The following is a 27,828-nucleotide window of genomic DNA, read 5'->3' on the forward strand; positions in this document are numbered from 1 at the left end:
ACGTGTCAAAAGTAAGTCGTACTCAGAAGCGTGAGATTATTACTCGCATTTTAGACAACTCTGTTATGAACTAGGCAAGATCTAAACAAGTGCCCAGCGGCTCCCATGACGTGCTGCATGGGATACTGGCATACCGCAACCGCTTAGCCCTTTTTTAGCTACGATTGATGGAATAATGCATAAGTTGTCTGCCCGAAAAATGATCATCGACCACATAGTGCCTGGCGTGTTCCTATAAAGACACTAATGTCTCCGTGAGATCCCCGACGATGCTTATAACTCCAGGCCTTGTTGCTTGCCTCTCTCGACGATTCTGTTTTGCCTGAATCTCACATTGCACCCCCGTCTCCATTTTCTTCCCTCTACGCCCTTCCCATCCGTCCCCATCTCCCAAAACCTTAATAGTAATAAAAAAATAAAAAATAAAAAGCCGCGCCGCTCTGCTTGCTTGCTTGCCGTTGCCGTTGCCGTTGTCGACCTACACACCCCTCCCCCAGAGGAGGAGGGAAGAAAACAGGTTCATTCGGTTCCTCTCATCTGGCACCATCCCCAAGTCAAGCAAAGCGTCGACAGTCAGCCCTTGTCTGCCATGTGATTGAATTATGCGGAGGCCGTAATTTCCGTCATAAAGGTTACCGTACGGCTGGGCGTGTGCATTCTGAGTCCGGGTCTGTGTCTTATCCACGCGCGTGTGTCTATGTCGCTCTTAAACAGTTGTAGAGAGGAATGCGCCAAGACCCGTGATGGTTATCATGTTAAGACGGTTCACCCGTTTTGGCCATCCCGGATCCAGGTTCCATCTCGCGTCTCGTGGCCCTTTGGCCTACTCTATATATATAAGACCCTGAATGCGTTGCAGGTCATGGTTGACAGACACTTGGACTCCCTCTTTTCTCACTCCCTTCTCTTGCCTCCCCCTGCTTCCCTTTACTTCTCGTGAGGCCTCCTACCGTAACTTAAGCTCACACTGGACTTTCGCTTGGTCTGACGCGCCCTCCTACCTCTCTCTATACAGCTAGTGCGGAAATTTGCGCTGCAAACTCCCCGAGAAAGATCAGCCATGGACGAGCCTGAAAAGTCGCATTCCCAGGCGGCTGGTGAGCGCATCCGCTGGGACGCCGACGAGGAGGCCGGCAGGAGAGCCCATCGATCCAGCACCGTCCCAGGTCTGCAACTTACCCGCTCGAACACGTCCATGTCAATTCACTCGGTCAGGTCGAGACGCAATTCCATCGATGCGACTGCCGAGCTACCCATCCAGTACCGTACGGTGTAAGAGCGGCCCTCCTTGGTCCGACTGAACGACCTCGCCTGTTCCTCAGTGCTAACGTTCTTGTCGGAAAGGTCCTTCGAGATAGAAGAGTACAAGTCAAAGACAGAAGCCGTCAAGAAGGCCAAGAATGTCGCAACGGGTTCGTAAAAGACCCAAGGCCTCGGCCGCAACAACCGCGTTGACAGCGAGTCGCAAACTGACATCTCCGCCTTTCGTGGCCTCCAGAGCTATCGGAACTGGAATGGCACACCCTTGCCGTCAACGAGATCCTCAGGCGCCAGTCATCCTCCCTCGCCGATGGCCTCTCCTCGGACCAGGTCCAGCGCCGCATGGCACACTACGGCAGGAACGCGCCCTCGCCCGCACCGACAAATCACACGAAGCGTATACTCGGATACTTCTTCAAGGGCTTCGGTACTATTCTGCTGGTGGCCTCCATCCTCGTCTTCATCGCGTGGAAGCCCCTGGGCAGCCCGCCCGCCGTGGCCAACCTGGCGCTGGCCATTGTGCTGTTGGCCGTCTTCTTTATCCAGGCCGCCTTCAACATGTGGCAGGACTGGTCCTCCTCGCGGGTCATGAACTCGATCAAGACTATGCTGCCTGAGAACTGCATGGTGATTCGAGATGGACAACAGGCCGAGCTGCCGGCTGATCAGATCGTACCCGGGGATATCCTCATCGTCAAGTCTGGAAACAAGTTGCCGGCTGATGTGCGCTTCCTCAAGGTCTCTTCAGACGCCAAATTCGACAGATCCATCTTGACGGGTAAGTACCTCCAATATCCATCCCCTTTTCACTGTGCTGCTTCTTTCTTCAACCCGTATGTCGCAAACCTTGTGCGGTTGTTCTGTCAGTGATCATTGTGAACGCGACTGACAAAAGTACAAACCATCAGGAGAATCGGTTCCTCTGCCCGCTTCGGTCGACTCGACTGACAACAACTACCTCGAGACCCGATGCATCGGCCTTCAGGGCACTCACTGCGTTTCTGGCACTTGCACGGGGCTGGTGGTGGCCACGGGCGACAATACCATTTTCGGCCGCATCGCCAAGCTGACCAACGAGCCGAAGAAGGGCTTGACCACACTCGAACGCGAGGTCTTGCATTTTGTGCTCATCATCTGCTCCATCATGTTCCTGATGATCGTTGTGGTTCTGATCGTCTGGTACGTTCATGATGCTGTTTTGGACAAGGACATTGGCTAACGGCATCTGATGAATAGGGGCGCCTGGCTAAAGCAAAAGTACCCAAACTGGATCAATGTCCCCAACCTCATCATATCCTGCGTGTCTGTTGCCGTGGCATTCATCCCCGAGGGTCTGCCTGTGGCCTTGACCGCCAGCATGACCATCAGCGCGAACATGATGCGCAAAAACAAGATCTTGTGCAAGTCCCTCAAGACCGTGGAGACTCTCGGATCTGTATCCATCATTTGCTCCGACAAAACCGGTACCTTGACTCAAGTAAGCAAATACAAGTGCCCGTTACATACTGGTGCCAAGAGTCTATACTGACAGGTACAAAGAACAAAATGGTTGTCACGGAATGTGCCATCGGAACCAAGACGATGACGGCCGATGGTGCCCGGGATGAACTCACACTCAGCAGAAACAACACTCCGAACAACAACTCTCTGGAGCAGCTCCGGGCTATTGCAGGCCTCTGCAATGCCGGCCAGTTTGACGCCGCCACCATCCGCCTGCCTCTCCACGAGCGTGTGATCCACGGTGACGCTACGGACCAGGCCATTCTGCGTTTCTCAGAAAGCCTGGGTCAGGTCAACGAGCTTCGCCGATGCTGGCAGACAAAATACGAGCTCGCATTCAACAGCAAAAACAAATACATGATTCGCGTGCTCGGCATGTCCCACCCCGACGGCTTGTCATTGGCCCTACCTTCCGACACTGCCTCGGTCTTCCAGCCAGGCGACGTGTAAGTGCATTTCCCAAACGTGTCGTTTCTGGGAAAGGGCAAAAAAAACTAACGTCGCGCTGCAGTCTGTTAACCATCAAGGGTGCCCCTGATGTTCTCATGCCCAGACTCAGCAACTACGTCAATCCTTCTGGATATACTACCGCCTTGGACCCTTCGACTCGTGCTTCCATCGAGCGGATCAAGGACGAGTGGTCTGCTCAGGGGCGGCGCGTGCTGTTGCTCGCTCGCAAGGCCATCTCGAAATCTGCCCTCAAGGGAAGCCCGACGGAGAGCTCTTACGAGATGGAAGTCAACAATCAAGCCAAGTCCGGCCTCACTCTCGTCGGTCTTGTTGGCATCGTCGACCCGCCCCGCCCCGAGATCCCCGAAGTCATGAACACCCTTCGTGGCGCGGGCATCCGCATCTTCATGGTGAGCTGATTCTCTTGCAATGGACATGGAAGCCTTCAACAAAATACTGACGGAACGTAGGTAACCGGCGATTTCGCCCTGACCGCCTCTGCCATCGCAGCCGAGTGCAACATCATTAGCGTCCCTCGTTCCCAGATCGACGATGTCACGGCTCTCCAACGCATGACCCCTGTCGAACCGTCAGTGAAGCAAGTCATCGACGACGTCCAGTCATCCCCGCGCCAAGCCATCGTACTCTCCGGCCCCGAGTTGATCACCCTGAACGAGGAACAATGGGACCAGCTGGCGCAATACCAGGAGATCGTCTTCGCGCGCACGACCCCCGAGCAGAAGCTCCGCATCGTCCGCGAGCTGCAGGCCCGTCACCAGATCGTGGGGATGACGGGCGACGGCGTCAACGATGCCCCCTCCCTTCGCGCCGCGGACGTCGGCATCGCTCTGGGCTCGGGGAGCGACATCGCCATCGAGGCCGCGGACATGGTCCTCCTCGACTCCTTCTCCAGTGTCGTCGAGGCGCTGCGCTACGGACGCATGATGTTCGACAACCTGAAGAAGACTGTCGCTTACCTCCTCCCCGCCGGAAGCTTCTCCGAGTTCTGGCCCGTCATGACCAATGTCTTGTTTGGCATCCCCCAGATCCTGAGCAGCTTCCTCATGATCATCATTTGTCTCTTCACGGACGCGGCTGCCGCCATCGCGATGGCCTACGAGGCCCCGGAGGCGGATGTGCTTCTCCGCAAGCCTCGCGTCCCCGGCAAGGACCGTCTCGTCGACTGGCAGCTCGTCGTCCAATCCTACGGCCTCGTCGGCATGCTCGAGACTATATCCTCGTTTGCCATGTCGTACTGGTACCTCGAGCGCCAAGGCATCAAGTTCAGCGACATCTGGTTCTCCTTCGGCAACCTCCCCCCCTCCATTGACCCCAACTTTTACCAGCAGCAGCTCAACATCGCGAGCTCCATCTACTTTGTCAACCTCGTCGTCATGCAGTGGTTCAACCTCTTGGCCATCCGCACCCGTCGCTTGTCTCTCTTCCAGCACCCGCCCATCGGCAACAAGCAGACGCAGAACTTGTACTTGTTCCCGGCCGTCGTGTTCGCCCTTCTCATGGCCATTTTCTGGCTCTACGTCCCCGAGTTTCAGTCCACGCTTGGCACATCCCCGGTCCCGGTCGAGTACTGGTTCCTGCCCATGAGCTTTGGCCTCGGCATTGTTCTCATCGACGAAGCTAGGAAGTTCGCCGTGCGTAGATGGCCTACTGGCATGTTCGCCAAGGCGGCCTGGTGAACGGAATGCGGGTGAGCTTTGGTCAATGACAGATAACGCGGGAATACTCGCAGCTTGTGGAGGACTGGCTGTAAAATGCAGTGAATTAATGGGGGAGGGGAGGGGGGTTGGCATCATGATTCCATCTTATTTTCCAAAAGAACTAAAGCGAGCGTGCTAGCGTTACATCTTTAAGTAGCTAATACATTGTCGTGCACTTAATCGGTTTGGCGTCGCCGGCTGTTGTTGATCAGCCGTTTGCTAGTTCTCACTACATGTAAGCCTATGTTGCCGGTAAGTACGGATATCGTTCCAAAATAACCTCACCCTCCAATCAGAGCAGAGCACTCTTCCCAATTCGTCACATGTGGTTGTTACACAGGCGCTAAGGTGATTCGGAATGCCAAGTCCGGGTCGGTTTGAACCAATCTTGGGTCTTGGCGGATATGTGTAAGAACATGCGACTCATCAAGAGTATATGAACTTGCTCCTAACAGTGTCTTATCACTGAAGCGCTATGAAGACGGTAACTTACGGCCCCAAGCGGTCCGTGGTTCCAGTCCGCGATGACCTGTGCAGCATCTTGGGTTGGTTGGCCCGATGGATGCCAAGCGCCAAGATGAGATGGCGTCGGATCTGCATGGTAACTTGGGATAAGCCGTATTCCGGGTGCGCACGTCCAGTGGTCAGGATAAGACGCAGCTTCATCTGACAACGTTGGCTATTTCCTGTCCGAGCATAAACTCCATTACTCACCCAGCAACGACGAGAAGACAAGACTATATAGCCGGCACCAATGCAGCACCTAGATGAGTTTCCCTGCCCCGGCTTCTCCAGTTCATTGCCGGGACCCTGCGGCTTCGGAACCCCATGTCCGACGCCCCGGGTAACTATCCCGAGTTTCTTTCGTCACCTTCGCTTCGTCCAACTACACGGCAGTAAACCTGCAGGGATCTTAGACTCGACCCACCATGAACTGGGCAAGCATCAATGACAGCTGGAGACTGTACAGCTGCTCTACGCAACGCATCACGTCTTGTTGGAGATACTTTGGACCTCGTGCATCTAACTGCGTTATACCTGGTACCGAGCTGGAGCAAGGTCACCACCCCGAAACACGCCCAGTATACGAAGGTCCCGTATGTTCCTCTCGCCATCCATGTCATTGCTAGTACGATCGAGGTGTTCTGGTATTACTACCCGCTTCCCATCACAGGTGAAGCCCCGAAATCCAACGTCGTTGCTTTGACCTCTGCCTCATCACGGCGGCCACCAGCCTTCGGTTGGCCGCTAACGTGAGGAACGAAACAGAAACAATTACTCCGTATGGGGACCACATTTCAGACAATGGCGGTGCAGCGGGTGTTCGCCTCCGCGTTGGGGGTACGTGCATGGCGACGCGGAGTGGCATCGGGCATCTATTAGACTTCTGAATAATTTGGTTTGGACCCGGTTAATAGGCAGTTATACAAAACATCTTCAGGGATTCCGGAGCTATGGGGACTCGTTCACCAGCGCTGTGGTCGTGGAACACCAGCTTGCATTGTGGGAGAGCGATTACCCCGCGGGGGTTCCTTTCTTCCTGGCCGTCGTGTCCGTGTTGTTGGTTGTCGACAAGTGGGCATCACGAAAACTACACGGAAGCTAGAAGACCGGGCGATCCAGTGCCGCCGTTCGAAAATGTGGTTTTGAGCTGACGAGCATCTCAGACCAGGTTCATCCCCCGCGTTCTGGGGCATTTCGGATTTGTGACCGCCGTCAAGTGTAAAACGGCGTCTGGGGAAAGGCTGGAGCCGGTTTCTGTCAAGACCATGACCTCGATGAAGTTGGGAGAAGGAGACTTTTTGGGCACGTCGCGAGTTCTCCAAGATTTTTTTTTTTTTCTCTCTTTTTTTCTCTCTTTTTTTTTGCGGCTACTACTCCAGAGCCGCCGTGGTCGGACGTGGTGGAACCATGACAGAGAATTGACACATCGTTCAAAGTCACATCGGTTTGGGCAAAATCCTTCAACGTCTCATGTTTCTTCTTTTTTTTTGTGCACTCAGTTTGTGTTGAACGCGGACGGAGGGTTCTGCTTCATAACATGCACACAAAGGGACTCGGAAAACTTCCGAGGGCGCGGATGGATCACCGAAGCTCGGGGAACATCCAATCAAAGGTGCCGGAACTAAAGGTCACCCACCGCCAAGGGAGGGCAAAGTAGTCGCGAAAGGTGGGATCCAAGTCGATGAGCTCTTGGCGTTCGTCGCGAAGTACACCAGGGTTGGCCGGAGAGCTCAAGAACACGGGGTCCGCGCTGTGACTTGAATGCTCCTGAATACCCAGCGCAATGCTATTTTTGAAAGAAAGCAATGTGAAGACGAGTGTGAACGTTTCTGGGCGTATGGAATGTCCAGCCACCCAGCGTCTTGGACCGAGTCACAACCACCTCATCATCCATTCCCGTGGTTGAACCGTTATCGGCGCGAGTCAGCCAGAAATTCCTTCATGACGTGGGGGGTTTGTTTGCTTGCTTGCTCGGCCCACCGCTGGTGGCCAATGACCCATTCGACTCTTGGCTTGATTTGGTGCCTTGGCTGCCGTCTTGGCTCTTGTGCTTATTTTTCGCCGCATTGCATGGCGTCAACCGATTCCGTGCATATACGTGACTGACCGCCCTCGGTTGCTCAACGACTTCATCGGCAATATGATATGCATGCGTGCCAGTGGAAACCTTGGATGGCTCTTTATACTCGCCGAACTATCCGTTGCATCCGGGCCGTTTCTCGATAGATTCCAGCCTCGTACGACCAACTTTGCTGGGTCCTCCCGCCCCGCCATCCATCCATTGCCCTGCAAACGCAACTCTGTCCGATAACAAGAGGGGTTTATTGGATAATGGCAGGGCGGGACCCGGGAGGGTCGCCCTGAGGTCTTCCGACGAATGGGGTGGCATCGTGGACCATGATACCGTCTGAGCGCTCCACGGGGTAGGCCTGATGAAGTTATCGCCGTCCACCAGGGAAAACAGGATAGGTGCAGCGGGACTCGGTCGACTTCCGGCGTGAGCCCTGGCCGACTAACTAACCCCGTGACGCACAACGGAGCGCCTTCGGCATCCATGACACAGGCCCGCCCACGGGGTCTGTCGGGCCACCCTCGAGGTCGCTCTTCTCCTTCTCCGTCTTTTGCTTCTCCACACAAGAGAAACGGGGAGCTGAGCGGTTTTCTATTATGAATCTAGTTTACCCTTGCGGCCAGAATCCCGCGGGGTCTCCGCACACATCTCATCTCTCCCCACAAGGGTTATAGTACCTAGGAACATGAACACCGCCGCCGGGCCGGCGGTCGGCGGATTCTCATAAAAAAGACATGACCTCGCCTCCCCCTCTGGCCTTCGCTTCTTCTTCCCACCCACTCCATCCTCGCCGGCTGTCTGTTCTTCCTCACCTTACGCACCTAGGCTGAACTTCTTTTTCCATCCAAAGACTTCAGGCAACCTGAGTGCACGCGAAGAACACACCACGTCTTCGACCATGGGCTCCAAACTCTACTTTGGACTCACGGGCAATGCCCTGAGTGTCCTTCAGCTCGCCCTCGTTGTGTGCCCGGCCTTCATCCTCTTCGGATACAACCAGGCTGGTCTCGGTGGTCTGATCACTACCGAGGACTGGGTCAGGACCTTCCCAGAAATCGACACCATCAACACCACCGGCGAGACCAAGAAAGTCAACTCGACGCTGCAGGGCTTCGTCGTCGCTACCTTCACCATCGGCGCCCTCCTTGGCTCCCTCTTCTGCTCCTGGGCCGGCAACGCCTACGGTCGCCGCAATGTCATCTTCTTCGCCGGCGTCTGCACCCTCATCGGCGAGATCCTCGAGTGTGCTTCCTTCCACCTGGCACAGCTCATCGTTGGCCGTGTCATCGTTGGCTTCGGTGTTGGACAGCTCAGCTCCATTGTGCCTGTTTGGCAGAGTGAGACGTCCGGGGCTACCAACCGTGGTCGCCAGGTCGTTCTTACTGGTCTCTTTACCTGTGTCGGTTACGTCTTGGAGAGCTGGATCAACTTGGGCTTCTGGGAATTCAAGACCGGCCCTGTCACATGGCGCCCTCCCATCGCCATCGCCATCGTCTTCTCCCTTGTCTTGATGAGCAGCATCTACCTTCTTCCCGAATCGCCTCGCTGGCTCGTCATGAAGGGACGTACCGAGCAAGCCCGCGCCATCATTTCCGCCTTCAGGGGCCTGCCTGAGGATTCCATGGAGGTCATGGCCGAAGTTGCCGGCATTGAGCACTCCCTTGAGGATACCAGCCAGAAGGCTGCCAAGCTCAGCGACGTTCTCAAGATGGGCAATGACAAGCTCGCCTACCGCTTTGGACTCTGCATCCTGCTCCAGTTCTATCAGCAGATGTCTGGAAGCAACCTCGTTTCTGTCTACGCCCCCATCTTGTTCCAGCAGAACCTCGGCATGAAGCCTGAAGCGTCCAAGGCTCTGGCCGGTGGTGCCCTTACCTGGAAGTTCATCTCGTCCTTCTTGGCCTTCTTCGCCATCGACCGATTTGGCCGTCGTGCCGTCTTCATCTTCAGTGGCATTGGCATGTCTCTCTGCATGACCTGCTTGGCCATCACGACATCCTTCCCCAAGGATAACCTGGCTGCCCAGATCGCTGCCGGCTGCTTCATCTACCTGTACAACACCTTCGTCCCTATCGGCTTCTTGGGTGCCAACTTCCTCTACTGCACTGAGATTGCACCCCTCCGTCTCCGTATGGCCATGTCGTCCATTTCTACCGCCAACCATTGGCTCTGGTAAGTCGCATTGACGGATCGTCTCGTCTGTAACCACCATCAACTAACTTGCATTTCAGGAACTTCATTGTTGTCATGGTCACCCCTGTTGCCTTCAACACCATTGGCTGGAGATACTACATCGTCTACGCCGTCATCGCGGCCTGCATCCCTGTCAGCGTCTACTTCCTCTTCCCCGAGACCATGGGTCGCAACCTGGAAGAGATCGAGCTTCTTTTCAGGGACTCTCCTTCCGTGTTCGCGACGGTCAAGTTCGCAAAGAACCGGCCCATCGCCATGCCCCAGGAGTTCGACAGCGACAAGCCGGGCCAGAAGGCCGAGTGCGTTGAGAAGACGTCTGACGACTCGGCTTGATTGTGTATTGTGAAGTAATGAGTATGGCTTGGTAGTTACAGGCCACGCCATAGAAGGCTTTAGATTAGCGAGCGTTGATTTCAGCGACGGTTTAAGCGACCGTAATACGAAGCGCCGTTAGCGCATGTAAACTATTGTCCAACCCCGCCAAGTGATCCATGTGGAAATCGGATTTTGAATGCCAGGAAATTGCGATGAAGTTTCTCTACCGCACTAAAAATCGTAGTGGCGGAAGCGAAGAAAAACAGAAAAAGGGGGGTTGCGGGGTAACAAGCACCCCTTGTACAGTAGGTATGGACAAGCAGGTGAGAATGACATTGAAATGCCAAGTGGGCCACAGTGCTATCTAGCAAGGCCCTCCTTGTGTTCATAATCAACATCTGGCTGGGCACATATCGTAGCCGCAAGGATGATGTTTCGATGCCATGCAAGTGGAGCTCTCAAGAGAAGAAACAGAACTACCTAGTGTATAAATTTGAGAAGATCTGAGCTTCACCGGATGCACAGACGCCCCCGGAATCTGATCTACTATGCACTCTGCGGTTTGCCCGGCAAGGGTTTAATCTGACGTTCCCATATCCCCTATGTGTTGGCTGTTGATAGGGGCCGTTGATGGGGGCTGGCTGGAGCTGTTGATGCGAGAGGTCTAAGTATGAGGGAGTGAAAATTTGGCCTGTCTGGTAGCCCTTGAAGAATTGAAGAAGAGGTTGGTGTTGATTGAGCGGCAGGCTCTGCTCGGCAGAGGCAAGAGGTTGAAGGTTGAATTACTGCGCCAAGCGGAGGTCTCTTGTCAACAGCACAAATGTAGAATGATTCTCAGTCCGCGAGGATAGCGGCAGCAGCGTGATGGACGCCCTCAAGAAGTTGGAGTCGAAAGTGGACTCGGGACTGACGATTTTCTTGTTAGCATAGCAATAGGGTGTAGTGAGCCAGAAGCTGTCTTTTCTGTCAATAACCTTACTAATTTGTAATAACCACTAGTTAGTGTTGGTATTACAGGTCGGATCGATCTATGGGTTATATTGTCACAACGTCATGATGGAAATAGTGCTTTTGTTGGATTGATGAGTGAAGAAGGGAAAAGGTGAAGTTACAGCTGTTTGCTGGATCCGTATTCCAACAGAAACCTTTTGCGCAGATAGCCAGCGGCGCAAAAGGTTTCGCCCAGTACTGTAGCCTGTATGTAGCCTGAGATCAAAGCACGTTATAGAATAGCTCTGGTCGTACATTCCTTGGGCAAGGTAGGCAGTTAGAAAACGGAAGGCAAACACAAATGGATGGGTTTGACGAGTATCTCCTGTCAGAATAAAGTTGTCATTAATACAGCGAGCAAAGGGCAATCGGTATGATAGCCTTGGAACCCCCGCTTGCAGCTGTTGAGTTTAATATCTATATAAACGTATGACACACTTTTTGAGGTATCATGAACTTGCATATTGCTACATGGCAGAACGAACGCTAGGAAATGGGATGCAGACGGATGGCCCAGGGGGTCCTGCTCTCACGTGAAACGGCCAATGACTGACGCGTGTATGTGCCGAGGTTTAATTCGCTTGCACGACGTGGCAATCCTTTCCTGCAGCCATCCGCTCATCATTAATAGCACTCGCAATCGCCCACCAGACTGGGCGCGTAAATTAACGCCCAGCAATGCCTACTAAATCGAACGAAACTTCAGGCGTTGGCCACTTGACGCAAACGGTGGCCGAACTCGAGGTGTTGCCATGGTGCCGCACTATCCTCACACAGCCCGGGGTCACAATCTTCACCCCGCAATCGCGCGACCCGAAGAACACGAACCCGCACGACAGATTCTTCGGCGAGACGCTCAACCACGCGGAGGGTATACCGGCATGTGTCAGCTTCCATCCTGAAAGCCCGGGAAAATCCGTCATCACTGAGCTATCAATACTGTTTGCGCTCTCGCGAGGAGTCGACGGCTACCCTGGCATTGCCCACGGAGGCATAGTTGCCACGCTCATCGACGAGGTACTGGGAGTTCTGATTCAAAGAAACATGGAAACGGAAAGAGATGACCCGATCTTTAAGATGAATACGGTGACCTCGTCGATGGACATCAAATACCTCAAGCCGATTACAACGCCAGGAGTCGTGCTTGGGGTTGGGCAAATCAAAGAGATTCGCGGTAAGAGAATGCTTCTCAGAGCGACAATCAAAGATTCGAATGGCGTGGATTTGGTCACTTGCGATGCTGTTTGGATTGGGATCCCGAGGGTGAAGTTGTGAAGCACAATGCCGGATGTAGCATCCCCCAGCTTTCCACACTGTCATAATAAGCCATGTCGACATTCGGGCCACTTTTTCGGTAGAAACATCCAGTATTGAAACAGATTTAGCGGTTGGAACTTGTCTTTATACCTATAGCAGCGCCAGGCTGACCACTTACCGATGCGATTCAGATGACCAAACTCCTCCAGACTGTTTGCTATATCCACTTTGGCTACTTTTGCCTTATTACATTCAGATGCAGGGCAAACGATGCATCAGCTGGCGCGTCGACCAGCTTTATGAGATGCAAACCTGCTGCCAACCGTGCGGCCAGAGGTTTCTATGTGGCATAAGAAATAGGTAATACTCAAACCTAGCGGAAACAATATCTACAGGCCCTTGACAGATAAATCGAGGCTGGTCCCATCTCTCTCGCCCCAGACACCTAGGAAACCTGAGGCCCATTTGCTGTCTTTTCGTGTCTCCCTAAGTCCAGCTGTCATGCTCGGTGCATGACGGATCCGAAAATCCTTATCACATCCTCTCTTTTTGCCAAAAATGGCACTCATCAAAGAACTGGCGACTGCCATCTTTAAACGGAATCATACCTCGCGCTCGCCGGCCTACAGCAAGTTGGATGACGCCGAAGCCTTGAAGTCCCAGTCTCCACGCCCGAGAACTCGCTTTTCAAGAAGATTTCGCATTATCTCGCCTAAGACTATGCTTGTCATTGTTGCTCCGTTATTACTCTTTCCAGGCCTACTTTTCGTGTCCGTAAGTAACGTCTTCTCCGAAGTGTGGCATGCGCCTGACGCAAATAGAACCAGACAGACATAATATCCCATATAGGACACGGGAAGGCACATCTTCCAACAGTGGAGAAGGGCGGCAGCCGACGCTTCCGAATCGTTGTTCCAGCAGATAGTCCGTCACCTGACCTCTGCAAGATGCTGATGTCGGCCATCGTGTCTGGGCACCCAAGTCCCGTGATCGTTAATTGGGGTCGCGACTTCAATAAAAGCCCCGGATGGTTTGGCGGTTCTCATCTCGGCAAGATTGATGGCGCCCTCGACTTCCTCGACAGTATCACCTCAGACGACTCCCCTGAAGACGAGCGCCTTGGACCCGACGATCTGGTGATCATTGTCGACGCCTACGATATATGGTTTCAGCTTCCACCCTCCATCTTGATACGGCGGTATTTGGCGCAAAACAACGCTGCAAATGAGCGCATCTATAAGGAGTGGGATGTGTCACGATCTCAGGTCTCTTCGGAGATGGGTGAAGTTGGCCGTACGCCCAAGCAATCTATCATCATATCCGCTCAGAAAAAATGTTGGCCTGGTGCCGATCTCGGTTTTGATACTCACTGTGACGCACTCCCCGAGTACAGTGCCAAAGTAGATCTCTATGGTCCAAATACGGACAAGGACCCAAAACAAATGCACGACCTCCGCCCACGTTATCTGAACAGCGGTAGCATCGTGGGTCCCGTCAGCGAGATGCAACGTATGCTTCATCACGCTCAAAAGAAAGTTGTCGAAAAGCGTGATTCTGGGATCAACATCTTCAGTGATCAAGGAATTTTTGCCTAAACATTCGGCGAACAAGAGATTTGGCGGGCTTCCAATCGTGGAAATCAAGCCGAGTGGATCAAGAACCAGACCGAGCATCCAGAGGATGCTACCAGAGAAGCAAGTCAATTTGATTTTGGCGTTGGCTTGGATTACGTTCAAAACCTATTCACGCCCACTGTCTTTGAGGAAGACGATGGTTTGTACGTCGTGCTAGGTAACACCTCTGTACTTCAAGATGCTTCAGCAGAGAGAGGTGTTGAACCACCAAGAGTTTATGGCATTCCTGAGGACATGAACGGAATGCGCAGTCCTGTTGAGGAATCTGGTATCGACCCCCGCATGGGCTGGAATGAACTTCCGTTGTACACAGACCTTTGGAGTACCTTCGTCCCGGTGATGGTCCACCACAATGCCCATCGCAATGGCCTGAAGCAGGAAAGACTACGAGACTGGTGGAAGAACAACTGGTTCTTTCCATATCTTCGACAGCTGATGGACTTGCAACTGCAACCAAGGAAGTCCGGCGAGCCGCTTTTCAGGATCCCAGAGCGAAATGGCATTGAGGACCTCGTCTTCAGAGCACCGGAGGCGGACACTACGAAAAGAAACCCTCGCATCTTCAAGAAAGAAGATCTGAAAGACGAAGGCCTACCAGAGGCTTTATGGGAGAATCTATGCAAGTCAGAGGGGCACGAGGAACGGTGGAAGGAAATTTTCGATGACGGAAGTGGACCAATCGTTGAACAGGTCGTATAGAAATGTTTCGGCTTCTCAATCCCAGACACACCACGTTGTACAGCAAGACATGTAAAAGAGCATTTGCGCCCCCCTCCCCTTCGAATGACACTACTCAGTTGTTGTCGATCACACACTTAGATATTGATATTGATAATACGTTTGCACTACCTTTCTACTTTATGACACCAAAACCGATCCGTTTCAGAGCAAGCAGGAGTCTGCTTACGTCCACGGCAAGAGGCCCTTGAAGCCCGGAACCCACATGCAGACCGGGGACACTTTGTCGATTTCAGCCACCATAAGAGGAACGCTATCCTGGCAAGACTGTCTGCCGAGAGCCGTCATAAACATCATAGGAAACCAACATTCCCGTGCATAACCGCACCTAAGGGTAGTCAGTCCACAGTTGGTCTGAATGGCGGCACGGCGGACCCGAGGTATTACTAGATTGCGCCCTTGAGGCGTCTATGTTGTTCCGCAACGCAAGTTCAATAGCTAGCGGAAATCACGTGCTATAAAACAACAGTTCAGGGCTAGCCGCGCATAGAAGCTGTATGTATCGTCACAGAAGAGAAGAGCAGGGATGTTCAACTGCCCTATTCATTTCCAGGTCTGGAGAAATAGTAATAGAATCGACCGACAGGCGCTAGAAGAAAAGCTGAAGAGACAAGCTTATCAAAGCTGTCGGGCTCAAGAAGACGAGAGTTGAGGTTGAGGCACAGCGAAAGATCCTGGACATCGTCGCAACAATCGCCAAAGGATGATAAGGTAAAAGTGTTATTTCTGAATTCATTGCGTCAATAGGGAAACAGGAGATCAGGAATAGCTTGGAAGGGGGGTAAGAGCAAGCAGATTTCGCGCCCGGCTCCGGTTGCGGTTTGCTTGTCCGGCGGTGGGACTCAACCTTCCTGGGCATTGCAATTTCAGCCTTTACTGAAAGTTCAGTATCACTTCGTTCAGGCCGAGATCCAATGTAATTGTCGGTATTCACTAGAGGGGATATCCCGTAATGCAATTGATGGCATCAATAAGATCGTGATATTCGTTGTGGTTGTTATGAGGGGGCCCGTGTGCTAGGAGGTCACGTGACCTCCTGGGCCCCTCACCTTCATCCAGCCTCTGCCCATAGCCTCAAGAGGAGGATTTTCCTCCTTACCACTACACACCACTACAGATTAGTAATATTACTATTTGCCTTACTTTATTACTCTTGTGCTCCTATAGGTTATAAAGCCTAGGCCTATATTAATTTTTCTTATAAATTAATTAGTTACCTCTACTTATCTTTATTAATTTATAATTATTTACTAATTATTATAGTAGTTACTTAACTTTACTTACTGTTTTTACTATAGCCTAAGTTAAGAATTTTTTACTAATTACTATAAGGATACTTTTACTTATTAACTACCTTAATCTATTACTTTAGGCGTCTATTAAATAGTAGTAAATTATATAACGTTTTAGATATACTTTTTACTATAGTAAAAGAAATATATAAAGATTAATATATAGTTAGGCTAACTATAGTCTAAAGTAACTTACTTATATTACTATTATTATAGCTAATAGTAGTAATTACTAAATAGTCTTATTAACTATCCCTTAGCTTAAAAAAGAGTTAAACTAGTCCTTATAGATTATACTTATTAGTATTACCTTTTATACTAATAAAGTTAAGAAGTATATTAACTATAATATCTTTTAACTAGCTAAAAATATTATAGCTTTTATTTTATAAGAAGCTAACTATAATATTATATATAACCTTTTTATTTTATTATATAATATATTAATTAATAAGCTTCTTAATATAAGATAATAAGATAATAGTAATTATAAAGGTATAGGTAGTGTGCTACGCCTGTTAATAGACTATTCTAGCATTACTAAAAGATTAATTAGTTTAGGCACTAAGTGCCTAAAATACACCACACATAGCCTTATAAAGGGTAACTAGGCTAACCCCTTACAGTAATCTTTATACCTTAATAAAAGCACTTAAGAAATATATTCCTAAGGTATCTAAAGACGTAGTTAGAGCCCTTATTAATAAATTCTCTAAGGGTAGTGCTTAAGATTATAAGACTTTTTATAATACCCTTAAACGTATATAGTATCTATATACCTATATTACTAGTCTTTATAGTAAAAACTTTAACTACTATTAGGCTATCCTCTTACTTAATTATTTTAAAACGTATTTACTTAATATATATAAGCACTATACTAATAATAATAAGAAGCCTAAGTAGGCTATAGTTATTAAGACTATTTATATACTTACCTAAGATAAGGAGTAAAAGATAAGCCTTATTACTTACTATAAGGCTATAATTACTACTACCTCTAGCACTAATAGCTAAGGCACTACTCTTACTAAGAAGTTAGGCTATAATATTTACCTTTATTATAAGAAAGGTTATATTACTATAAAGTGTTAGACTACTTATCTAGAGCTTATTCTTACTAACTATATGTTTTATAAGAATTTACTTACTTATATAGCTAAGTATATTTATAATAAGGATTATAAAAAGGCTACTGCCTTTACTATACCTAATTCTTTTATATTAGTTTTTATAAAAGGTGCCTTAGGCGCGCTAGGCAGCTCCTTAATTACTAGCCTTATAATATAACTAAGTAAGGCTATCTTTACTACTATAAGTAATAAAGCTATTACCTTATCTAATATTATACTAAATTTAGGCTACTTAAGCCTTATTTTTAACTTACTTTAACTCTTTATATTATATACTATTTATAATAACCTTTTTCTTTTTACTACTATAAATAGAAAGTAAGTATTTCTAGAGAGATCTAGTACTATCTTTTTTTAAACTTAAGATCTAGCTAATCTATTTTAAATAATTAACTAGACTATTAAAGATATTAAGTATAGCCCTTATAGCCTAGCTAACCTTCTTAGCCTTAGTAAACTTTATAAGGTAGGTATTAAGTATAACTATATAACTACTAGTATTATTAATACTAAATCTAAGGCCTAATTAGCTGCTATTAAATAGATTTCTAATATTTATATACTTTATGTTATAAATAGGCTAACTATACCTATAGTAACTACCTTTACTTTATTAGTAGTTAGAGGTAAGTACTAACTAACCCTTAAGATAATACACTATTAACTTATTTATACCTATTTATTATAAGTTATTAAGGCCTACTATTAAGTAGGTATATAATTTACCTAGGCTAAGATTAATACCTTTTACTATAAAGCCTACTACTTAGCTAAATCTATAAAGCTTATTAGCTATAACACTTTACTACCTCTTACCTTAGTAAGTAAAGAGATTTATTTTAACCTTATTAAGGTTAAACTACTATTAAAAACTAGTATAAGATACACCCTTTATTTTCTTAACTATTATAGTAGCTATTATTAGCTTTAACTCTTATAACCTTATTACTATAAGGTTATACTTAATACTATTAAGAATTTTAATACTACTTTTACTAATATAACTAGCCTTACTATTAAGAGCTAGGTTTTTAATAACATACCTAAGCTAAAGAAAGTGCTTTATAATCCTTACTTTATAAGTATAAAGCTTAACCTTATAATTATATATACTTTATTAATAAATAGATTAATTAAGTAAGCTAGTTATATACTTATAGAGGCTGCCTATATATTACTAATTAATAACAGCCTACTAGAAGAGCTCTAGGATTATACCCTTAACACTATAGTATAAATCCTTAACCTTTTACCTTAATCTACTAAGGGTAAGATAAGCCCTTATAAGATTATTACCTATAAGCTTAACCTTATTACTAATTATAAGCTACCTTATATTAAACACCTTTACACCTTTAGCTATATAGTATATATATATAAAAAAGGTAGTAAGTGCCCCCTATGTTTTATAAAAATAAAGCTATATATAATAAAAGGTTACCTTATTAGATATAGCTCTTTATATAGCTATATTTACTATATTTATATCCTAAGTAAGAAGTAAGTTATTTACTATTATAATATTTATTTCTATAAAGGGCTTAAAAAGACTATTTTTTACCTTATTAATAAAGTTACTATCTTAGTAAATACTAACTATAATATACTATTTAATAAGCCTAATCTAATAACTTAGTATTTAGCTTATATCTCTAACTTATATTAACTTATTACTAAAAAGTCTTATAACTAGTAGATTAATTAATCTAATAGTAGTAAGTTAGATAGTAAGTATATTAATAATAGCTACTATATAACTTCTCCTCTAGAGGATTATTAATAGTAACCTATTTTTACTATACACCTTACTTAATAGACTAATAATATAGATACTACTAAAGATAAGTTTTATAATATAAAGTAATAAGAGGCTAACTTTTTAGCCCCTATTATAGAAGAAAATTAGCTAGACCTTATTACTAAGGCTACTACTACTTTAGTTACTAAAGGGGGCTAACTACACTATACTAACACTATAAAGCTACTAGGCTACTACTATAATACTACTAGTATTTAAAAGTATAATAAAAAGGCTTATCTTACTATAAATATTTAGGTTTATAATAACACTTATTATTACTTTATTAGTATACTTACTACTACTACCTTATTATATATACTACTACCTAGATATAATATTTTATTTACTATTAAGAAAGCTAAAGAAGGCTTACACTAGTAACACTAGAAGTAGGCTTATAATACTAAGATCTAATAATTTACTAATAAAGAGGTCTATACCCTTATTAATCCTTTTTTTAATATAAAGATTTTTTTTAGTAAGTAGGTATTTAATATTAAAACTAATATAAAAAATAAGATTATTAGATATAAGGCCTAATAAGTAGTCTATAGTAACTATAAGTAAAGTAAATAGTCTTTATAAGAGGTATATACTACTATAGCTACTACTACTACTATACGCCTCTTTTTTACTATTATTACCTTATATAGACTAGTATATAAAATATATAACTTTAATACTACTTTTCTTACTACCTTTATACCTAATAGCACTTATATCTATATCTATTAACCTACTAGTTATACTATTAATAATAATAAAGTATAGTTACTTTATAAGGCTCTTTATAGCCTTTATAAGGCACTACTATAGTAGTTTATACTTATTAAAAGTAAAATAAAGAAAATTAGCTTTTACTTAGTTAAGGGAGAAATTTATCTCTTTATTAATAAGGAGCTTAATACTTATACCTTAATATATATTAATAATTATATAGTAGCTATTACTAATAAGGAGACTATTAAAAAAGTATATAACATACTTACTAAGGTCTACTTATTAAAGGACCTTAGTAAGGCTTCTTAGTTTCTTAGCTTTTAGATCTAGCGCTTTACTACTAGTAAGATCTTTATTAACTAATATAAGTATACTAATAGTATACTTTATTACTTTAGATATAGTAATCTTTAACTTATTAAGACTTTATTACCTACTAACTATAAGTTACTTACTATATAGATAAAAAATAAGTGTTCTAAACCTAACTAATAAACCTATATTAAGTAGACTAGCTACCTTAACTAGTTAGCTACTAGTATATACCTAGATATTACTTTTATAGTTAGTAAGCTCTCTTAGGCTAATACTAGCCTATTATCTACTTATCTAGCTGCTATTAAGTATCTTTTTTACTATCTTAAAAGTACTACTTATTATAGTATCTTATTTAGTAGACTTAACCCCTCTACTAACGTTAGCCTTTATATAATAGTAAATACTTTTTTTACTAATAATTACCTATTATAGGTTTTTATAAGTAGTTACGTTATCTACTTTATAAGATTACTAATTACCTAGAAGTTAAAAAAGTAGACTTTTATTACTTTAAGCTTTATAGAAGTAAAGTTTATTAACCTTATACCTACTGCTATTACTATAAAGTAGATTTACTACTATACTAAGTAGCTTTTTAGCTAACTAATAGATATACTAACTATCTTTTTTACTAATAGTACTAATATAATAGTTAATATTATAAATCTTTTTAATAAGGTATATACCTAAAGTATTAATATCTAATATAAATAGATAATATAAGAGGTTTATACCTAAAAAAATATTACCTTCTAACTTATTAAGGGCACTAAGATAGCTACTAATAGTCTTACTAAACTACTAGTACTAACTAAATATAAAGACTTTATATAGTTACTAAGTATAGTAAATAGGTTAGATTAAAAAGCTATATAAGCTATTATAAAGAATATATATTAGTAGATTAATATTATATAGACTTTAGTATATAGATTAATTATTACTAGACTAATAGGATAATTACTAGCGTATTACTAAAGTTATTAAATACTTTAAAAACTCCTTAGATTTAGAGGATTTAAGATCAGGCTGTTATTTTGCCCCTATATACAATATTCATTAAGTTAGCAGAGCCTGAGGGGGAGTGTTATAAGGGGGCCCGTGTGCTGGGAGGTCACGTGACCTCCTGGGCCCCTCACCTTCATCCAGCCTCTGCCCATAGCCTCGAGAGGAGGATTTTCCTCCTCACCACCACACACCACTACAGATCGGCAATATCACTATTTGCCTCACTTCGTTGCTCTTGTGCTCCCACAGTGGTTGTTGTTAGCTAGGATCTTGGCACCCGCTGATGGGTAAGGGTGAGGGATACTGCCGGGGAGGCGGTGTGTCACGTGAACGTCACGTGGCCCACCTCCCTAGACCGCATCACCCATATCCAACAGTAATAATATACAGCCGGAGACACTGTCACATTCAACAATCACCAGAACCATGGGACATCTTGCAAAATTGATTTAATGCTTCCTGAGCTGCTGACACATGATATCATATGGTGATCAATGCGTGATCCAACTCCTGGGGAGTTTGGGGAATATACCGGCCCGCCTGGCATCACTCTCTCCTAGGTCTTGCCAAGGGGGAAGACTAGTAGCTGAGCAACATTGGACTTGAATATCTTGGACTTGAATATCTTGGACTGCCCAAGCTGGTTATGGGGCCCAAGCTGCGTATCTACCTAGGTACCTGGGTAGGTTCGGGTACGTACCTACCCTTGGGTCTGTGGGTCCCCACCCGCCCGGTCCCGGCGCTCGGCCGACGCTCAGCCGGCGGCATCCCGGTGGTCACCGCCCTTCAGCCCGTAGACGTTTCTCTTCCTTCCTCTAATTCACCTTTCCATAAACTTGCAGAAAGCGAACGTGAAGAAATAATAGTATGGGTTATTCGGATAAAACGTGGACCTCCCCCTCCCTCCCTCCCTCCCCAAGTTCATCCCGCATCACTTCATGCCCAACAAGAGCAGGAAAGCCCAGTGAGACAGTTAGCGATGGGCCAGCTTAAGGAGCTGGGACCTGGGAGGGGTTCCACCAAGGGTAGAAACGCTCGCCGTCAGAAAGGGTTTTCAAGGTACACGCCGTGCCTTCGCAACCGGCGCTGATCTGAGAATTCCCCCACCATTCGATGTCGGCGCCGAGCCATTGCACTGTGAAGAGCATGATGATACCTGAAATGGCGATTCCGGCGGAGAAGGAGGCGGAAAGCACAAAGTTGTACTTGGACCAGAAAGCCAGGTAGCGGTTGCGGACATAGATCCAAGACAGCCAGGCGATGGGGACGGCGGGAAACGCGTAGGAAAACGAGTATGGAGCCTTTGAAATGTCAGCCTCTGCACAGTCTGCTGAGTATATGGCACTCACCCAGTTGACGCCTCCGTAGAAGAGTGCGACGGGGTGGAACTGGCGAAGATACCGGTTCTTTGGCATGTACTTTATGAGGAAATAGAACACCACAGGCAACAGGATGCCAATGGGGAAGCCGAGCAGAAGGTAGTTGTATTGACCTTCGTGTCCAAACACCTTAATCGGTCCTAAGTAGCTATGTTAGTAAATTTATATAAATGATAATAATTATTCATATTTTCTTACCAATGGTTCCCCAAAGGATACTTGCAGTAAAGACTGGAAGCGATGTTAGTGATGGCGCAGGGTGGCTATCATAGGATCAAGAGCTTACATGTGTTGGGCCCAGGGCAGAAGAAACGCATTGGTGCGTTGGGGGTGCAAACATTCTCGATGTTGATCTGGAAGTTCATGACACCAGTGCAGACAAAGGTTGAAATAAGGGTAGCAACCATCTGACAGGCAAAAGTCTGACGAGGGGGGATCTTTAAATAATGAGCCACTTTCTTTACACGAGTCGTTAGAATATCAATAATCATCGTAGAGTTAAGGGTATATGGTTACCAAATCGTTTGCAAAATGAATTGCATGCGCGCACGTTACATAGCTATTCAGACGGTCAGTATTATCTTTCGTGCCTACGGATGGCACCTCTGAGCTGAAGCTGCTGGTCAACGGCGAGCCCGAGATGGTTGATACCGAGATGGTTGATATTCGAATATGTGGTGGCTTGACGGGTGGCAGCCAGTGTGGCTGAGCAGCCAACCATATTCCGCAAGGCGTCTCCTCCCATTTGAGGTTCACAACACATCCGTCAAATTCTTGACATTGTACGACAAACACCTCTGACAGGTGCGTCAAAAGAAGGAAATGTGGTGACTTACCCAAATGACTTGAAGAAATTCATAGCCAGCGCGTTACCTTCCACCCACATACCACCGATGAACTCTGCCAAGACATTCAGCGTAACCTCAACGCCCGTCATAGCCTTGATAATGCCGATAGGAATCACGAAGATAAGGGCCAAGAATACACCGTAAGGAACCACCTATGCATATGTCAGCGATACCGTAAGCGCCCGCAATAGCTTGGGGGGACGAACACCGGGAGTGGTGTAAGTGGGCCAGGCAGCGACGCCAGCGAAGCCGAAGCCCGCGGCAACAATAAGAGTACCAAAATACCACCATTCAGAGACTAAATGGGGTTAGTTTGCCACTAGTTTCAAACAGAAGAGTTTTTCTACTTACCTTCCGGGTATGCAGCCATGAGACGGTTGTGAACGTCCTTGTACTCGCCATCCCCATCCTCCGGGGCAGTCTTCTTGCGGCGGATGCTGGCCCACATGTTCTTGAAACCCATCATGATTTCATAGCGGTGGAATATGGCAACGTGGGTGACGGCAGCGGCGTACATGGCGAAGAAGGCGCCATAGACCAGAGTGTTGGCAGCACCGAGGTAGGCGGCAGAGTAGTCCATGTACTTCTCGTGGTCGTACATGCCGCGGTCATCGATGGCACGTGAGACGTTGTAAATCTTGCCAAAGTGGTCGAAAACACGGTTAGAGTTGATCGGGAGATAGGCCGTATTCCAAGCGTTCGTATAGTATATTCCCATAATAATGAAGCCGATCAGCCACATGCCAAGAGTTCGATTGAAGGTTGAGAAGGCCGGGACCATCAAGGGATCGACCGAGTCGAACAACCTGTCAAACGATTGTTAGATTTGCGCAAGACTGGAAATGCTGTGATACTCACATGACGTTCCAGTCAAAGGTAGGCCAGAAGTTAAACATGCCCAAGCCGTTACGGAATCCAGTCATGATCTCCAAGTTGTGGTTGTTTGGGGAGATCCAGGTCATCCATGAGAAGAAGGTCAAGACTGAGTCACTTTAGTAAAACACTTAAAATACTATAAGAATAAAAGTAAGAATACCTTCGAAGCTATAAAGAGTTAGTCTACTATTTTGCTAACACCTTTAGTAGCGGGGCCTTACATGTAGTTTGGAAACCAGAAATAGATTCCCATTGCAGCTGCCATAAATAGGTAAGAATAATATAATTAAGACTTGTTTTGAATTAGGTATATACTTACCGAAGGACCACAGGAAGAACTTGTAGCGGGTCATCGAGTAAAGCCTCTTGAAGGGCCCAGGCACTGCGACATTGGACTCATTATGCAACGCCGAGTTGAGAGCAATCGTGACGAGCGATGCCGGCCACACGCAGTACGACGGGTACACGATGAATCTTCGAGTCAACCCTGTTTCTTTTATTAGTTTTGTGTCGTAGGGGCACTTTTCGGCTAGGAAAGATCATAGGAAAATGGCTTGACTATCCACAGTGTAGGATTGGGTGGTCCAGCGCGAAGAAGTACGTATCTCCGAGTGGGTCACCGGTGTGGGGCTGAGCTCGGTCGGACGAACTGTCTCTCCGACTTCGGAGAAATCCTGCGCGGGGCCGCGCGGTGCGCGATGCCGGTGAAGGCATCACGAGTCCACGACAGTTTGCAAGCTCGAGTTGTGACTATCTTGAACCTTTACTCACCTGAAATTCCATAACCGATAAAGTTAGTCTAAACAGTAGCTTTAGTATGCATCATATAGCTTATCTTATAAATAGCTAGACCTACCGACAAGCCGATCAAGAGCTGGTAGGCGAAGCTCTTTGCGTATGGCTGGTTGAAATACTGGGGCAAAACTTGGCTCCATACGATATACTTTGGTGTGTTAGCTTCTATTATTATAAAGTAGAAAATAGTACGCAGTTTAATACTTGAGTATAAGGCAGAGACTTAGCCGTATTTGCCATAATTGCGATGAGCATGTGTTCCTTCCTATTTTACTTGTTAGTTCCTTATAACTAGCTTGTTATCCTTGGGAGGGTATTCAAAGTGCGTCAAGAGAACGACGAGGCCGGGAGAGCGGGAGTGATGGAATGGATCACTTGCTTGTTAAAGCGTCCAGGATTCAGCTGTAACTTTTTCCCAAATATTGTGATGATGACATTGGGCATCAGCTTCTCCCAAGCCTTACCAAGGGGGAAGGCCAGAAGCTGAGCGACGTTGGACTCGATACTGATGCTTGGCTGACGGATACTGAAGAGCTATTTGTCATATTAGCACCGCATATATATGTCGGATCGTGACAGGGACGCTGCACCGGATGACAAGCCCCGGTAACGTTCTGTGCCCGCAATACGGCCTTACCTGGTTGACGAAAGCGAGGAAAACTGAGAAGAAGATACCAATCGTCCACGCTCTGATAGTCCCGCAAGGGGACTCGGGGTCATCTTTGTTGTCGACGACAGCTCGGACTTCGGCGTACGGGCTGTTATTTGTGATCAGAGCAGCCTCTAATTTCATCTCCCAGATCAGTTGCTCGTGCTTGTCGGGGTTGTCGAACACGGCTTCGTTGTCTGCCAAAGTCTTAGTTTGAGGTCATTCATCCATCACAAATCCAAGATTTCTCACCAAGAAACTCGTGGATCTTCATCAGGGTGACGTGAGGGAAGTTGGGGTCGCGATCGTGGATTCTCAGAACGTTTTGCATCATCTGCGTCATAGTTAGTGCCACATGTGGCGTAGATACCAGAGCTATTGCGACCGACCTTGCGCACTCCTTCCAAGGAGAGGGTGGCGGCGATCGCCTTGGCCTCAATGAGATCATCCTCAGTTACGTTGAGGTGCCTAAAGACGTATGAGATCATCTCCGCGGGTCATTTCCATCAACCTTGTGACTTACGATTCAAAGACCTGTTCCTCTGAATCTAAACGATGGAGTGTCGCGTTCTTTCAAGTGTTAGGCCGCGCTCCAATAGCATTACTGTTCTGCCACGGGATCTTGATGCACTCACAGGAGCAACCTTCTCATCGGTCAAGACGCCTTGGGTCCTCCATGCCTCAGCTGGAGAGGTGGGCTCGTTATTCTTCTCGTTCGCCATTACGCTCTGGACGATGTCGTATGAGGCTTGGATAGAGAGCTATGGACCACGGATGGAGAGACGGCTCGGACCCGTGGGAGAAGGCGATAGTTAAACAATTCCCGGAAAAGAGCCAAGAATTGCAAAGTCGCCCGCCTATCATCGGTCCCACATGGCTGGCGCCCGGATACCTGGCGGGTGCTTCACGTATACACAGACACGACGGGCTACCACTTCTGGGTGGCGCGAATTGGCCGGCAAGTGGCAAGGTGTTCGTGATGGCTTCGGGCGCAATCCCGGTTTAGGACGGCTGGGCGACACCTTGGCCATCCGCTCGAGAGGATCACCTTCTCGGTCAGGCATGGAACTGATATCAAGGGGTGGGCAGAAGATATGCAAGCGGGCGAGGATTGGTCCACACGTCTGGGGCATCTATCGCCGGTTGAGACCCGGCGACTGAGAGGTCTCGGCGCGGTGCGAACAATCTCGGGATGCAGGGGACCAGGGAGCATTGGTACGACGAGACATTGGCCGGTTCTTGGACGACAGCGAAGCGAAGTGGGGTACAAGACCATGATTCCAAAATACACTGAGGTGCCTATCCAAAGCGGTCACTCTAAGGGTCGCACAGGTACACAACATTGGTCGTAGATGGTCGTAGAATAGGAACTGAGGCCAGGGTTTCAAAACACGCCACCACAAACTACAATATTGTGATGGCATCCTTGGCTCTAGAAATAGGCAAGTATGATGATGCTCGGCGAGATAGCCATACCGCTTGCCTTCTACCCCCAGGTGCCACTAACGGGGAAAGAAGGAGGTCTTTGCGGCCCGCCCTTGTCTATGAGGACGAGTATCGCGGCAAACGCACAAGCTCGTTGCAGAACAGAGCAGGGATGAAGCCGGCTTAGCGTAAACCAGCGGAGCCAAGTTAGACGCGGAAGCGCCCAGCTTTGCAAAAGGCCCGTATGCATGTGAGTTTGAGGCGCATCGTATCTATCATGGTAGGTAGTTGGGGAGCGGGATGAGGGCTCCAAGGCATGACTTCATTGTCACAGCAACGTGGAACAGCTGACAACGGCCGGTTACATGACAGGTAAGCAGCGTATGCAATCCTTGGAATGGTTGAGGCCACTGTAACCGCCGAGTGGCTGGAATGGGAGTGTGAAAAGCAGAGTGAAGGACGGAGGGAACATGGAATGTCGTGGTGAAGTGGGGGATTGAGGTTAGGTATTCGGCGCCATGGGCCATTAAGGTCATTACTCGCTAGCCACTAGCGCTAGCCACTAGCGCTAGCCTACCTAGCCTGACAGCCAACGGATCCGCTTGCTAAACGAGACTCTCTCATCTCAACTACATCTCCTCTCCCGGGCCACTCGCACCCAAGAGCAACAGCTATCCGATGTTTGATACCAGCGTGTTTTCTTTTCTTGTCTTTCCTTCTTTTTTTCCTCCTCGTTACATGTAACTTGACCAAACACCAAGATCCTTCTTCTGATCCTATAACCCAAAGTCAGGTGTCATGCCGGGAACTTTTGCGAGCTGAAAATGGCGTCAGGGACATGTAGCAGTGGGGGACGGGCTGCCATCACGCAGCAGGCTCTTTTGGATAGGTTTCCATCTAGTGCGGCCGTTGATGATCCACTGCCTCTGTCCGTCTTCACACCTCGCAACCTCT

At 47.1% G+C, this 27,828-nt stretch overlaps 5 protein-coding genes across 5 annotated transcripts; 4 read left to right on the top strand and 1 right to left on the bottom strand.

Annotated features, from left to right (window-relative positions):
* Positions 1 to 1,060: 1,060 nt before the first annotated feature.
* Positions 1,061 to 4,907, top strand: GLRG_10678 (Na,H/K antiporter P-type ATPase; the record flags this gene model as incomplete). The annotated part of the gene is made up of 8 exons (XM_008101363.1): positions 1,061 to 1,272; positions 1,345 to 1,412; positions 1,499 to 2,038; positions 2,169 to 2,439; positions 2,497 to 2,737; positions 2,800 to 3,206; positions 3,272 to 3,620; positions 3,681 to 4,907. 8 exons carry the CDS (start codon positions 1,061 to 1,063, stop codon positions 4,905 to 4,907), a joined length of 3,315 nt encoding a protein of 1,104 aa, XP_008099554.1.
* Positions 4,908 to 8,401: 3,494 nt separating this feature from the next.
* On the top strand, positions 8,402 to 10,029 carry GLRG_10679 (uncharacterized protein; the record flags this gene model as incomplete). The annotated part of the gene is made up of 2 exons (XM_008101364.1): positions 8,402 to 9,675; positions 9,735 to 10,029. 2 exons carry the CDS (start codon positions 8,402 to 8,404, stop codon positions 10,027 to 10,029), a joined length of 1,569 nt encoding a protein of 522 aa, XP_008099555.1.
* Positions 10,030 to 11,679: 1,650 nt separating this feature from the next.
* GLRG_10680 (thioesterase superfamily protein) lies at positions 11,680 to 12,276 on the top strand (the record flags this gene model as incomplete). Its single annotated transcript, XM_008101365.1, has 1 exon — positions 11,680 to 12,276. One exon carries the CDS (start codon positions 11,680 to 11,682, stop codon positions 12,274 to 12,276), a length of 597 nt encoding a protein of 198 aa, XP_008099556.1.
* A 540-nt stretch (positions 12,277 to 12,816) lies between these two features.
* GLRG_10681 (uncharacterized protein) lies at positions 12,817 to 14,591 on the top strand (the record flags this gene model as incomplete). Its single annotated transcript, XM_008101366.1, has 3 exons — positions 12,817 to 13,032; positions 13,080 to 13,767; positions 13,870 to 14,591. The coding sequence occupies 3 exons, from the start codon at positions 12,817 to 12,819 to the stop codon at positions 14,589 to 14,591; spliced, it is 1,626 nt and encodes a 541-aa protein (XP_008099557.1).
* Positions 14,592 to 21,891: 7,300 nt separating this feature from the next.
* GLRG_10682 (OPT oligopeptide transporter) lies at positions 21,892 to 26,171 on the bottom strand (the record flags this gene model as incomplete). Its single annotated transcript, XM_008101367.1, has 20 exons — positions 21,892 to 22,203; positions 22,252 to 22,421; positions 22,480 to 22,512; positions 22,568 to 22,739; positions 22,798 to 22,840; positions 23,118 to 23,281; positions 23,336 to 23,427; positions 23,481 to 23,935; positions 23,988 to 24,119; positions 24,227 to 24,263; positions 24,325 to 24,492; positions 24,777 to 24,804; positions 24,862 to 24,948; positions 25,005 to 25,061; positions 25,176 to 25,334; positions 25,438 to 25,646; positions 25,702 to 25,783; positions 25,839 to 25,917; positions 25,973 to 26,019; positions 26,085 to 26,171. 20 exons carry the CDS (start codon positions 26,169 to 26,171, stop codon positions 21,892 to 21,894), a joined length of 2,613 nt encoding a protein of 870 aa, XP_008099558.1.
* Between the last annotated feature and the right edge of the window lie 1,657 nt (positions 26,172 to 27,828).

This window comes from Colletotrichum graminicola, assembly GCF_000149035.1.
Source record: "Colletotrichum graminicola M1.001 genomic scaffold supercont1.65, whole genome shotgun sequence".
Classification (NCBI taxonomy): Eukaryota; Fungi; Ascomycota; class Sordariomycetes; order Glomerellales; family Glomerellaceae; genus Colletotrichum; species Colletotrichum graminicola.